This window comes from Cervus elaphus, chromosome 24 (assembly GCF_910594005.1).
Source record: "Cervus elaphus chromosome 24, mCerEla1.1, whole genome shotgun sequence".
Lineage (NCBI taxonomy): Eukaryota > Metazoa > Chordata > Mammalia > Artiodactyla > Cervidae > Cervus > Cervus elaphus.
Window position 1 is genome coordinate 59,711,695 of NC_057838.1, and position 13,925 is coordinate 59,725,619.

General features: G+C 54.9%; 2 protein-coding genes across 3 annotated transcripts in view; both read left to right on the plus strand.

The window, feature by feature from the left end:
* The first annotated feature begins 296 nt into the window (after nt 1–296).
* Nucleotides 297–5,416, plus strand: TLR9 (toll like receptor 9). Of its 2 annotated transcripts, XM_043886969.1 has the most exons (2): nt 297–495; nt 1,424–5,416. In XM_043886969.1, the coding sequence occupies exons 1-2, from the start codon at nt 493–495 to the stop codon at nt 4,508–4,510; spliced, it is 3,090 nt and encodes a 1,029-aa protein (XP_043742904.1). In that variant the 5' UTR covers nt 297–492; the 3' UTR covers nt 4,511–5,416. The 2 variants fall into 2 exon arrangements, with proteins under 2 accessions (XP_043742904.1, XP_043742903.1); XM_043886968.1 differs by lacking the exon at nt 297–495 and having other exon boundaries at nt 689–5,416.
* A 4,853-nt stretch (nt 5,417–10,269) lies between these two features.
* POC1A (POC1 centriolar protein A) overlaps nt 10,270–13,925 on the plus strand; it is a 117,860-nt gene continuing 114,204 nt past the window's right edge. Inside the window, exon 1 of the mRNA XM_043885389.1 lies at nt 10,270–10,287. The gene's annotated coding sequence lies outside the window, so the exon portion shown is untranslated. The remainder of the gene's footprint in view (nt 10,288–13,925) is intronic.

Consider the following 13,925-nt stretch of genomic DNA (forward strand, 5'->3'; position numbering starts at 1 on the left):
AAAGGGCAGTGCGGGAGCTGCTGGCCTGAGGCTGCTGCCTGGGTTGGGTGGGGGTGGGGGGCAGGGGCTGAGAAGGCTGGGGCATACCCCACCAGGTCTGACACTGCTCCTAATTCCAATCTCTTGCCAACCTTAGACTGAGCTCTAGGCCTTCACTTCTCCCCAGACTTCCCAGAGGACAGGTGTGAGGCCCACGTGGGATGTGACAGATGGTTTGGACAGACCGGGGTGGGGGGCGGGGAGTAGAAAGAGGAAGGGGTGACAGAGCAGCCTGCCACCTGACTATGCAAATGGCCTCTCTGACTCATTGCATCCCCTACACCCCACCCCTGCCATGAGTGTAGGGAGGAAGGGAGCTACTAGGTTATTTCAAAATTCTCACTTCCTTTGTTCTCTGAGCCGTCGGCACGGGAAGTGGGCGCCAAGCATCCTTCCCTGCAGCTGCCGCCCAACCTGCCTGCCAAACCCTCTGGAGAAGCCGCATTCCCTGTCATGGTAGGACAGCAGCCCTCGGCCCCCGGGGAAGGGGACAAGGTGGGGAGGAAGTGATGGGGAGAAACACGGGCTTGGGAGCTACAGACAAGGGTGGGTGAAAGGGACAGTCACCCAGGTGGCTTGGGAAACGCACTGAACCCTGAAGTCATGAGCCATGAGGCCCAAACTCACAGCTTGGTGAGGAGGCTGGGGCTAAGGGCTGCTCTTAGCGGTGGTGCTGGGCTCACTGGTGGTGGTGGTGCTGGGCTGCAAGCCAGGGGGACGCCAGGGCTGTGCCCTGTCTGCCTTTGCTGCCCAACCTTCCCTCCAATTTGTTCTGACCCACAGCAGTTTGAGTGCCTGGGCTGGGTAAGGTGGGCAGAGCATGAAAGAGCTGGGCAGTGGCCATCCTGGCCAAGGCCCTGGGTAGTGGCCAGCCTGAACCCCAGCAGGAGACCCTCATTCCCACCTATTGCCCAAACGGAGCAGGATTGGTTGGGGGGAGCCTGGCAGAGAGCAGAGGGAGGTTTTCAGGGGCGCTGGAGGGACGGGAAGATGCCTCTTTGCTTGGGAGGAAAGAGAAATGACCTCTGAGGAATGGAAGGGGGAAACAAGGGTGAGCCTGGGGAGGGGGGGCGGCTGTTGACCACCAACCTGGCTCTCCTGTCCAGCTAGAGTTTGGTTTTGAGTGAAAGGCTCCATCATGAGTCTAGATTGTGGGTCTCAGGATGAGCTCTGATTCCTTTCTCTGAGTCAAAGGCTGGGTCTCAGATCTGAGTCCAAGTTCCCCATGGGCCTTGGAGATGTGATGGACACTGGAGAGAGAAACAGGAACCTCCCTGGAGGGCTGGGAGAGACGGAGGTGGGAGCTCTTCTGGGAAACCCCCAGAGAGATGGGGCAGAGGAGGTGGAGCTGGGGCTGTATCCTCACCCGGCGCCCACCTTGCAGGGCCCCTACTGTGCCCCGCACCCCCTTTCTCTCCTGGTGCAGGCGGCGGCACTGGCAGCGGCCCTGGCTCAGGGCACCCTGCCTGCCTTCCTGCCCTGTGAGCTCCAGCCCCGTGGTCAGGTGAACTGCAACTGGCTGTTCCTGAAGTCTGTGCCGCACTTCTCGGCTGGAGCCCCCCGGGCCAACGTCACCAGCCTCTCCTTAGTCTCCAACCGCATCCACCACTTGCATGACTCCGACTTCGTCCACCTGTCCAACCTGCGGGTCCTCAACCTCAAGTGGAACTGCCCGCCGGCCAGCCTCAGCCCCATGCACTTCCCCTGCCGCATGACCATCGAGCCCAACACCTTCCTGGCTGTGCCCACCCTGGAGGAGCTGAACCTGAGCTACAATGGCATCACGACCGTGCCTGCCCTGCCCAGTTCCCTCGTGTCCCTGTCGCTGAGCCACACCAGCATCCTGGTGCTAGACCCCACCCACTTGGTCGGCCTGCAGGCCTTGCGCTTTCTGTACATGGACGGCAACTGCTACTACAAGAACCCCTGCCAGCGGGCCCTGGAGGTGGCCCCGGGTGCCCTCCTCGGCCTGGGCAACCTCACGCACCTGTCGCTCAAGTACAACAACCTCACGGAGGTGCCCCGCCGCCTGCCCCCCAGCCTGGACACCCTGCTGCTGTCCTACAACCACATTGTCACCCTGGCACCCGAGGACCTGGCCAATCTGACCGCCCTGCGCGTGCTTGACGTGGGCGGGAACTGCCGCCGCTGCGACCACGCCCGCAACCCCTGCAGGGAGTGCCCAAAGAACTTCCCCAAGCTGCACCCCGACACCTTCAGCCACCTGAGCCGCCTCGAAGGCCTGGTGTTGAAGGACAGTTCTCTCTACAAACTAGAGAAAGATTGGTTCCGTGGCCTGGACAGGCTCCAAGTGCTCGACCTGAGTGAGAACTTCCTCTATGACTACATCACCAGGACCACCATCTTCTGGAAACTGCCCCAGCTGCGCAAACTCAACCTGTCCTTCAATTACCACAAGAAGGTGTCCTTCGCCCACCTGCACCTGGCGCCCTCCTTTAAGGGCCTGGTGTCCCTGGAGAAGCTGGACATGCACGGCATCTTCTTCCGCTCCCTCACCGAGGCCACGCTCCAGCCACTGACCCACCTGCGCAAGCTCCAGAGTCTGCGTCTGCAGCTGAACTTCATCAACCAGGCCCAGCTCAGCATCTTTGGGGCCTTCCCGAGCCTGCTCTTCGTGGACCTTTCGGACAACCGCATCAGCGGGGCCGCGACGCCGGCGGCCGCCCTGGGGGAGATGGACAGCAGGGTGGAGGTGTGGCAGTCACCCAGGGGCCTCACTCCAGGCCCGCTGGACACCGTCAGCTCAAAGGACTTCATGCCAAGCTGCAACCTCAACTTCACCTTGGACCTGTCACGGAACAACCTGGTGACGATCCAGCAGGAGATGTTTACCCGCCTCTCTCGCCTCCAGTGCCTGCGCCTGAGCCACAACAGCATCTCGCAGGCGGTTAACGGCTCCCAGTTCGTGCCACTGACCAGCCTGCGAGTGCTCGACCTGTCCCACAACAAGCTGGACCTGTACCATGGACGCTCGTTCACGGAGCTGCCGCAGCTGGAGGCACTGGACCTCAGCTACAACAGCCAGCCCTTCAGCATGCAGGGCGTGGGCCACAACCTCAGCTTCGTGGCCCAGCTGCCCTCCCTGCGCTACCTCAGCCTTGCGCACAACGGCATCCACAGCCGCGTGTCACAGAAGCTCAGCAGCGCCTCGCTGCGCGCCCTTGACTTCAGCGGCAACTCCCTGAGCCAGATGTGGGCCGAGGGAGACCTCTATCTCTGCTTCTTCAAAGGCTTGAGGAACCTGGTCAGGCTGGACCTATCCGAGAACCATCTGCACACCCTCCTGCCTCGTCACCTGGACAACCTGCCCAAGAGCCTGCGGCAGCTGCGTCTCCGGGACAATAACCTGGCCTTCTTCAACTGGAGCAGCCTGACCCTCCTGCCCCAGCTGGAAGCCCTGGATCTGGCGGGAAACCAGCTGAAGGCCCTGAGCAACGGCAGCCTGCCGCCTAGCACCTGGCTCCGGAAGCTGGACGTGAGCAGCAACAGCATCGGCTTTGTGACCCCTGGCTTCTTCGTCCTCGCCACGGGGCTGAAAGAGCTTAACCTCAGCGCCAACGCCCTGAAGACGGTGGAGCCGTCCTGGTTCGGCTCCTTAGCAGAGACCCTGAAAATCCTAGACGTGAGCGCCAACCCGCTGCACTGCGCCTGCGGGGCGGCCTTCGTGGACTTCCTGCTGGAGATGCAGGCAGCCGTGCCCGGGCTGTCCAGACGCGTCACGTGTGGCAGCCCAGGCCAGCTCCAGGGCCGCAGCATCTTCGCACAGGACCTGCGCCTCTGCCTAGACGAGACCCTCTCCCTGGACTGCTTTGGCCTCTCGCTGCTAATGGTGGCGCTGGGCCTGGCAGTGCCCATGCTGCACCACCTCTGTGGCTGGGACCTCTGGTACTGCTTCCACCTGTGTCTGGCCCGTCTGCCCCGACGGGGGCGGCGGCGGGGCGAGGACACCCTGCTCTACGATGCCTTCGTGGTCTTCGACAAGGTGCAGAGCGCAGTGGCCGACTGGGTGTACAACGAGCTCCGTGTGCAGCTGGAGGAGCGCCGTGGGCGCCGGGCGCTCCGCCTCTGCCTGGAGGAGCGAGACTGGCTCCCCGGCAAGACGCTCTTCGAGAACCTGTGGGCCTCGGTCTACAGCAGCCGCAAGACCATGTTCGTGTTGGACCACACGGACCGGGTCAGCGGCCTCCTGCGCGCCAGCTTCCTGCTGGCCCAGCAGCGCCTGTTGGAGGACCGCAAGGACGTCGTGGTGCTGGTGATCCTGCGCCCCGCTGCCTACAGGTCCCGCTACGTGCGGCTGCGCCAGCGCCTCTGCCGCCAGAGCGTCCTCCTCTGGCCCCATCAGCCCAGTGGCCAGGGTAGCTTCTGGGCCAACCTGGGCATGGCCCTGACCAGGGACAACCGCCACTTCTATAACCGGAACTTCTGCCGGGGCCCTACGACAGCCGAATAGCACAGAGTGACTGCCCAGCACTCCTTTAACCCCACCCCCCACTCCCCGCACACCACCCCCCCCACCCCGTCTTGCCTCTCTGCCTGGGATGCCCCAACTTGCCTCCCTTTGCAATCCCACTGCTCTGTCTGGCCCCCTGGCATAGAGCAGGCACACAAATAAATGCTGCTGGAGGGCCAACAGCTAACCCTGAGCTCACTGGAGGTGCTATTGGGAGGAAAAAGGGGAGAATTCACCAGGCCTAAAACAAAGGGGGGAGCAAGAGGTGATTGGGGGTAATTACCATGGAGGAAAAGGGAGGGCCCACAGGGCTTAGGCTGGCAGGGTTAGGGGGGAAGCTGCTAAGGGCAGTTGTGTTCACTGGCATCTTTTCCGGACAGTGAGGTCTTGATCCTTCCCAGAGAAGAGACTGGGTCTCCTGACCCTTTCGATTCAAGCTTGGCATTCCTCTGTAACTGGCCTCAGGATCTATCTCCCTCACCAGCAGGGCCTAGGGTGCCTCGAGGGCAGGCAGGGAATCTGCAAGCCTGCTTCATTTCTGACTGGCACCAGATTCCTAAGAGGTGGCAACCAGGGGGAATGTTCATTCCTAAAGAGATCAGGAAGATGTGCAGCAAGCTCAGAGCGGGTGACTGCGCCTTCTGGTGGCCATGTTTATGCTGTACCAGGGAGGCTGGTCCAGGCTGGGGAGAGGAAGGCCTGTGGGTGAATCCAGGCAGCAGCGAGCTGAGAGCCAGGGAAGAGTCTAAGGTGAGCTCACAGCCCATCCCTTTCTGTATCCACCTTGAGTGCATGCTGAATCTCTCTGTTCTGCATCAAAGGGACACCTCGGTGAGCCGTCACCTGGCTTCAAAGGTGGGGCCTCCCTTTCCTGCCCCTGCCTCTCATAGCTGATTGTACATAGGTGGGAGTTGCAGCCACAATGGAGTGTGTGTGTGTGTGTGTGTGTGTGTGTGTGTTTCTAGTTTTGATGCTAGATTTTGGTGTAGACTTTGGGATGCTGCTGGGAGCCTCGATGTCCAGTGTTTGGAGAGAGCCTGTTCAGTGTCTCCACAAGTGCATGAGGAGTCATGGGTCCTGTCAGGCCCAGAGTCCTTGAGCTGCTTTGCTCAGGCCGGCTGTCTCCCATCCCCACAAGTAAACCTGCCCTTTGAGGAACAGAGGAGACACGTGCAGCTCTTGGTTGGAGCTGGCGTCTGGGGCGCTGGGAGAGAGGACCCAGCTGAGCTGGCCATGGGCCCAGTCTGGGGCTGCTCGGGGGCTCAGGAGCTCAGCGCTCTGGGCTGGAAGGTTGGAGCTCAGGCAGACTTGGCTAATCTTGCAGCCTGGTTGTGGGGATCCCTGGTAGGGACAGGAGGCTGCTTTTCCTCCTTCCAGGCTATAGCTGGGAGAGAAGTCTAGGCCACCTTCTCCTTTCTGACCTGGGTACAGAGGCTCCTGCTGGAGGCTGGCATTCCCTATTATCTGCCTGCCTAAAAGAAAGACAGAGGAGGGTCTCTGACTATCTGCAGCCCCATGAGGGCCCTGATCCAGTCCAGCTTCTGGAGGAGCAAGCTAGCATGGCTCCATGCACTTCCTTAACCCATGCTTGGGGAGAAAATAAAACAAGAACTGTCGTTCCCCTAGGCTGGAGTCTTGTGGGTGGGGCAGAGGGGGCTGCTGAGTGGCTCTGAGACTGTTCTGGCCACATCTGGGAGCAGAAGTCAGGACCCTGCCCAGGGCACCACATTTGGCGTGTGGGAAGCACAATTTGCCTATCTCTGACCAACAGAGTCTGCCCTGGGGCAGACCCTAGCTAGGACCTCTTCATTCCCGGCCATGTACTCATGCTCCCAGTCCTGGTTCTTCTGAGGATTCAGAAGAAGAGCATCTTAGAGATAATGCATGGGGGCTATGGTTGGAACACTCTTGGGCTCCACTTAAATCAGTCTAGAGGCGTCTGTGGTGCTCAATTCAATTTGCAGGGGAAAGTTCTGCTGTCATCGACCACATCTAGAGGCAGAGCCACTAGCCTGGGCTCTGCAGGGGGTGCTAGGAACTGGGCTCCTGTGGTCAGGAGGGACGCTGGTGGCTGGCCCTCTCCTCCACACTGCTGCACGTCCTCAACCATTAACACTGCCCACAACATGGCTTTGCAAGGCTGGGGAAGAGATGGGCCTTGGATCAGATTACCTGGGGTAACCACCAACTCTGCTATTTGGGTTATCCTGGGCAAGTGCCCTCCCCTATAGAGACTGCACATCTGCCTGTGAGAATGGCCAGAGTTACTCTGCAGGCTGTTACAAGTATTTATGGTAATGTGTTTCAAGTCTAGGAGACCTAGCTGATTGCCCAGTGGTTATTTTTAGGTGAGGGACTTATGCTGAGGACAACCAGCTGATGGGACTTTGAGAGATTTTTCTCTCTCTATCCAGAGATAGAGCCTCCTGAGTCAGGGCCCTTGCCCAGTGCACTACAGGGGTTCAGAGGCAACTGTGGTGGAACTGATTTCGGATGCATGCAGCAGTAAGTGCCAGTTTGCAGCAAGCAGCCGGGAGCCATTGCTGGAAGCAGGGTCTTACTTTCCCAGTCTGGGAGTCCTAACCACTGGACCACAGTGGAGCTGAAGAGGAAAAGTTAAAATTTTTTATAACCTCCTTCTCCTTCTGCCTCTGTAACTCAGCTTGCCCCTTACAAAGTCTAGATCACGTAGGTCATGTAGTCTTAGAAAGTGGGGACTTGCAATACTAGGAACTGGAGTTTATCTCACTCACCCTTGTCCTGCTCTTTGCAATCGCCCAGCCCCTGCAAACCTGCTTAATCATGCCTGTTCAGGCCAGGCATCCCCCTCCCCATCTTGACCACTGTACCCGTGCGCGCAAAACCCCTTAGTTTAAACCAGCCTATTAACAGCTAGTGTTGCCCACTACAGTCTGTCTATAAAAACTCTGTAATCCCTTTGTTCAGGGCTCAGAGCTTGGAGTATTAATTCCTCTGGGGCCGCTGGCGTAATGAATCTGAGTTCTCTAACTCTCCAAGCGTGGTGCTTGGTTTCTTGAGTACTGGTTTCTGCAACAGAGCCAGCAGTTAGGCTAAGGTCCCTAGTCTTTGCCTGCTTAGTCAAGAACAAGGTAGGAGGTATAAGGTAAAGGGTAAAGTAAACAGTTTATTGAAAAGAAAAGTACATGTGGAAAGGCACACAGGTGAGCTCAGAGAGAGATTCTCGCCTTTTTGAAGTTTAAATCCTTTATAAGGGGTCAGTTTTCGGGGTCTTTGTCTTCCCTCAGGCCAATCATCTTGCTCTGTCTCCCTCTGGTTAATTTGTCTTTGGACCCTCACCTGAGGTTTGCACACATACACCTTAGCCAAGATGAATCTCAAAGTGAAGGCTTCTGGGAGGAGCAAAACTCATTATGGCCTGGAATAACCTCTGATTTTCAACTCCAAGGAGCCTTTCTGAGCATGTGTAATGCCTCCCTTATCCTTTACTCAGGCAGGGTTTTTGCCTCTCTTTGTCCTTGTCATGATTATTCCCTTGAGATGTTTACAAGCGACAGAGACTGGCTATTTACCCTGTTTCTGAGGTTACTTCCATTTTGGAGAGGAAACAGGAGGCTGGTAGTAAATTCCTCAACTGGAGCCCACCTATCTCTTGCCTCAGGAAATTCAAAGAGGAGGCTGGCTGATTGTAAATATCCAACCTGGAGCCTGTCTATCTCCTACCTCAGAATCAGAGGCTCACGAACCTGGGAGCAGGACTGGGGCACCTGCATACCCACCCTGCTGTTGCCTCCTTGTGCTTCTCTGCCACTGGGGATCAGTGAGTGCTAGACAAGTCGAGGTCTGGGCACAAGACTTAGGACAACTTGACGGGAAGAAATGTGAAAGTAAGGAAATTCTACCTGCTAAGATTCTAACTTACAGCTCTCCCATTTTCCTCTAGGACACGTTATTTAATGCCCTGAAAGTGAAAATGTTAGTTGCTTAGTCCTCTCCAACTCTTTGTGACCCCATGGACTGTAGCCCTTCAGGCTCCTCTGTCCATGGAATTCTCCACGCAAGGATACTGGAGTGGGTTGCCATTCCCTTCTCCAGAGAACTTCCTGAACCAGGGATCGAACCTGGGTCTCCTCCATTGCAGGCAGATTCTTTACCATCTGAGCCACCAGGGAAGCCCATTTGATGCCCTAGGCTTCTGAATATTCTTAGGGAGCTTCCATGACACCATCCATTTTCACACTTCCATCTTTATTAGAAACCTTGCTTACATAAACTTCTCCTATGTAAGCAGGTGATGAATCCTTTCGCTCCTGCAGCAGTGCTCCCCAACATTTTTGGCACCGGGGACCCGTTTTGTGGAAGGCAATTTTTCCACCAACAGGGATTATACAGGGAGATAGGTTCGGGATGATTCAAGAGTGTTACATTTATTGTGCACTTGATTTCTATTACTATTATATCACCTCCACCTCAGATCATTAGGCATTAGATCCTAGAGGTTAGGGACCCCTGCCCCGCAGAACATCCCATCATCCTTTGTCCTCATAATCACAAACAGCAGGGAGAAGCTGAGGTAATGACCTTGTTGACCCCCCCTGGCTCTGAGTCTAAACGAGAAGGAAGGTGGGTCTTGATAAGCATTGGGAGAGAAACGTGACCCAAAGTAGAGGGGAAACTACTGGACGGAAAGGAGGTGGAGGCAGTTCCAGGCGTGGGAATTTGGTGGACAATGGAAGGGCCCTGAAGGCTGTCCTGGGGGAACAGGGCTGGGAAAGCTGAATGAGGGCGTTTCCTGAGCTGAAAGGAACCTCGTGGTGGTTCCCAAGGGATATGACTTCCATCTTACCCAGGGGTCCTGCCCGGTGCCTGGCTTTATCTGATGGGACCAGGACTCAGCCAGCTCTCTCATCGCCTGGCCTAGTTCGGGGCATAGACCCACCCCCAGAGGGTCCGGAGTTGAGGCCAGGAGTCTCTCATTCCTCCAGTTGCTTGGCTGTTCTTCAGCTCATCTATCCATTCTAGAAAAGTAATCTTGCAGGTTTTCACAGGTCGCTGTTATAGGTTGAAAGCTTGTGTCCCCTCCTTGGCTGAAACCCTAACCTCAGGTGATGGTGTTTGGAGGTGGGGCCTTTGAAAATCTAATTATTTAAATTAGGGTAGGAGGTAGGCCCCTCCGTGGTAGGATTAGTGGTTTTATAAAAAGAAGAGGGGGGGATTTTCTGGTGGTCCAGTGGTTGAGGCTCTGCCTTCCAATACAGGTTTGATCCGTGGCAGGACTAGGCTCCCACATAGTGTGGGAGAACTAAGTTTGCAGGCAATAACTACTGACCCGGCAGTTCTCTAGGGCGCACATACTGCAACTACTGAGCCTGCGCACTATGAAGCCCACGTGCCTCAAGCAGCTACTGCGCATGTGCACTCTGGGGCACACCTGCAACTACTGAGCCTGCGCACGTTGGAGCTCAGGTGCCACAAGCAGCTACTGCGCATGTGCACTCTGGGGCACATCTTCTGCAACTACTGAGCCTGCGCACTCTTGAGCTCACGTGCTGCAGTTACTGAGCCTTCTCAGCTCTGAAGCACAGGCGCCTCAAGGAAAGGCCCGTATGACACAACAACTCGACGCAGCCAAAAAATAGAATAAAGTAATTAATTTTAAAAAAAGAGAAGAGGAAGAGATAAAGGTCACACGCATTTATAGCGAGCGAGAAGACAGTTGTCTGCAGGCCAGGAAGAGGACCTCCGCCAGTAACGGAATCTGTTGGCAGCTTGACCCAAGAAGTACAGCCTTCAGAACGGTGAGAAACGTGGTTTCTTGAGAAACGACGGTGTTGTTTAAGCCCCGCCCTCTGTGGTGTGTAGTGACAGCCGAGACAGACCCCTTTTGCTTACTCAGCACATTTGCTTCGCGTTCGCTGTGTGTCAGGCCCTGTGGGTGGCGCGGGACTCGAGAGTGTCGGGGAAACGATCTGCAGGGTGAGCGACCAGGGCTTTGAAGGGCAGTGCAGCGGGGAGGCCAGAGCACACAACAGGGAAATGTCTTAGCTCTGGCATTCAGGGACGGTCTCTCCGAGGATTCTTCTGAGTGAAGAGGGGCAGTCACCTCACGAGCCAGGGAAGAGAAATCCGGGGGAGAAACAATGGCTAACACCAACCCCTGGAAGCTGGTGGGAACCTCCATGGGTGTTTGAGACCCAGGAGTCTGTGTCTACACCTGAGGCTAAGTGAACGGGTAAGGGTGGGATGGGTGATGAGGTTGCAGAGATGGATGGGATCTTGATACCAGAGAATCTCATCAGCCTATTATGACAATCTAGAATATTTAAATATAATTTATTCATTTGGCTGTGCTGGGTCTTAGTCGTGGCGTGCAAACTCTTAGATGTGGCATGTGGACTCTAGTTCCCTGATCAGGGCTGGAACCTAGGTCCCTTGCATTGGGAGCTTGGAGTCTTAGGCCCTGGAGAACCAGGGAAGTCCCAACCATCTGGAATCTAATTGGTACAATTTGAAAACCCAGAAAAATTTTCTGCAGGGGAGGGACAGGACTTGATTTTGGGGGCGGGGGTAGGGAGTGCTGCAGCTTATGGGATCTTAGTTCTCTGACCAGGGATTGAAACTGAGCCCTCAGCAGTGTAAGCGCTGAGGCCTAACTGCTGGACTGACAGGGAACTCCCTATTTTTTAAAAAGCTCTCTCAGGCTGCTGCGTGGGGTAGAGGCTGGGGCTGGGGCAGGTGCCAGGGTGGTGGCGGCACAAGCAAGAGAGAAGCAGCAGAGGTGTCGGGAAGTGGTCTGGCTTGAGGTGTATCTTTGAGATAGAACTTACATGATTTGTTAACAGTGCCATGTGCGTCAAAGCGAGCTGACTTCCACACGAGAGGCCGGAGTTAGTGGATCGATAATGGCAAGATGAGAAGGGTAGGTAGTGGAGGAGTGGGCAGCCCTGGGCGCCGTCAGGAGCTGCATGGTCAGATGCTTGTTTATTGGCCATCCGTGATGTACGGCTTGACTGAAAACCCAGAGTGGGGTGTGTGTTGGAGGCATGGAGAGATCCTCAGAGAGGATCTGCAGAGGGGAAGCCTAACATGCAGTCAGAGATGAACCCAGTGGGCGCTCAACATTCAGAGAACGACCAGCTCAGGAAGGAGGAGGACAGTCAGGAGAGGTCAGTGGTCCAGAAGCTTACAGAAAGCTGGAAAAAGGCTAAGGGCAACCACCTCAAATACCACTGGGAGATCCAATGAGAGGCAAAGAGAACGGGCCGCTGGATTTGGCAAAGACATGCATGATGTGGCAAGAAATGAGGGGCCTCCACAAAGAACAGGCTGAAGGACCAAATGGGGAGAGCTAAGCAGAAAAGGGCAGAACAGAGGCGGCAGCTAGGTGGGGGTCAAGACGGAGAGAGAGCTTGTTTTATTATAGGATGGGTGAGCGCCTGCTGCAGGCCCACGGGAAGAAGGTAAGAGCCGGTTGCAGGAATGCACAAGAAGCCATGGGACTCAGAACACAAGGGGCAGGAGTCGGGGAAGGCGCACGGACGGTTGGAGACCACAGTGCAGGATCTGCTGGTGAGACCAGCCTGGACTGCCTGACTTTCACAGGGAAGTGTGAGCGCCAGGGCTGGGGGAGGGAGCGGCTGCCGCAGCACTGACTGTTTGGTGTGGGCAGAGGCTTGGACTGAAGCGGCTGCAGCTGCGGGTTGTGCCCTCAGAACTGCTTGGGTTTGGGGCACAGCTGGGCCGGCCACCGCCTGGCAGGCATTAAAGCCGTGCTGACTTCCCTGCCCTGCCTGTTGTTAGTGCTGCAATGAACATTGGGGTACATGGTGCACATGTCTTTACACATTAGATTTTTCTGGATGTATGCCCAGGAGTGGGATTGCTGAATCTTATTTTTAGTTTAAGGAACCTTCATCCTGTTCTTCACAGTGGCTGTACCAACTTACATTCCTACCAACAGTGTAGAAAGGTTCCCTTTTCGCCACATCCTCTCCAGCATTTATTGTTTGTAGATTATTTTTTTTATAATGGTCATTGTGATGGTGTGAGGTCATACCTGTATGTTTGGCTGAGCAGTATTCCATTGTATATATGTAATCATTAACAAAGGAGGCAAGAATATACAATGGAGAAAATACAGCCTCTTCAATAAGTGGTGCTGGGAAACCTGGACATCTACATGTAAAAGAATGAAATTAGAATACTTCCTAACACCTCTATGTAGTTTTGATTTGCATTCCCTGGTGACTCAGATGATAAAGAATCTGTGTGCAATGCAGGAGACCTGGGTTTGAGTCCTGGGTGGGGAAGATCCCCTGGAGGAGGGAATGGCTGCTCCAGTATTCTTGCCTGGAGAATTCCATGGACAGAAGAGCCTGGCAGCTACAGTCACCAGGTGGACACGACTCTGAGTGACTAACACTTTGACTTCTCTCTAATAATTAGACATGTTGAACACATCTTTTCATGTTTGTTGGCCATCTGTTTGTCCTCTTTGGAGGGATGTCTGTTTAGGTCTTTTGCCAATTTTTTGATAGGGTCGTGTGTTTTTGATATTGAGCTGCATGAATGAGCATCTTGTTATTTTGGAGACTAATCCTTTGTTGCTTTGTTTGTAAATATTTTCCCCCATTCTGAGCGCTGTCTTTTCGTCTTGTTTATGGCTTTCTTTGCTGTGCAGAAGCTTTTAAGTTTAATTCAGTTTAGTTCAGTCGCTCAGTCTTGTCCGACTCTTTGCGACCCCATGAATCACAGCATGCCAGGCCTCCCTGTCCATCACCAACTCCCGGAGTTTACTCAAGTCCATCGAGACAGTGATGCCATTCAGCCATCTCATCCTCTGTCGTCCCCTTCTTCTCCTGCCCCCAATCCCTCCCAGCATCAGGGTCTTTTCCAATGAGTCAAGCCTTCGCATCAGGTGGCCAAAGTATTGGAGTTTCAGCTTCAGCATCAGCCCTTCCAATGAACACCCAGGACTGATCTCCTTTAGGATGGACTGGTTGGATCTCCTTGCAGTTCAAGGGACTCTCAAGAGTCTTCTCCAACACCACAGTTCAAAAGCATCAATTTTTCGGTGCTCCGCTTTCTTCACAGTCCAACTCTCACATCCATACATGACCACTGGAAAAACCATAGGCTTGACTAGACGGACCTTTGTTGGCAAAGTAATGTCTCTGCTTTTTAATATGCTATCTGGGTTGGTCATAACTTTCCTTCCAAGGAGTAAGTATCTTTTAATTTCATGGCTACAATCACCATCTGCAGTGATTTTGGAGCCCCAAAAAATAAAGTCCGACACTGTTTCCACTGTTTCCCCATCTATTTCCCAAGAAGTGATGGGACCAGAGGCCATGATCTTAGTTTTCTGAATGTTGAATGGCTTTAAGCAAACTTTTTCACTCTCCTCTTTCACTTTCATCAAGAGGCTTTTTAGTTC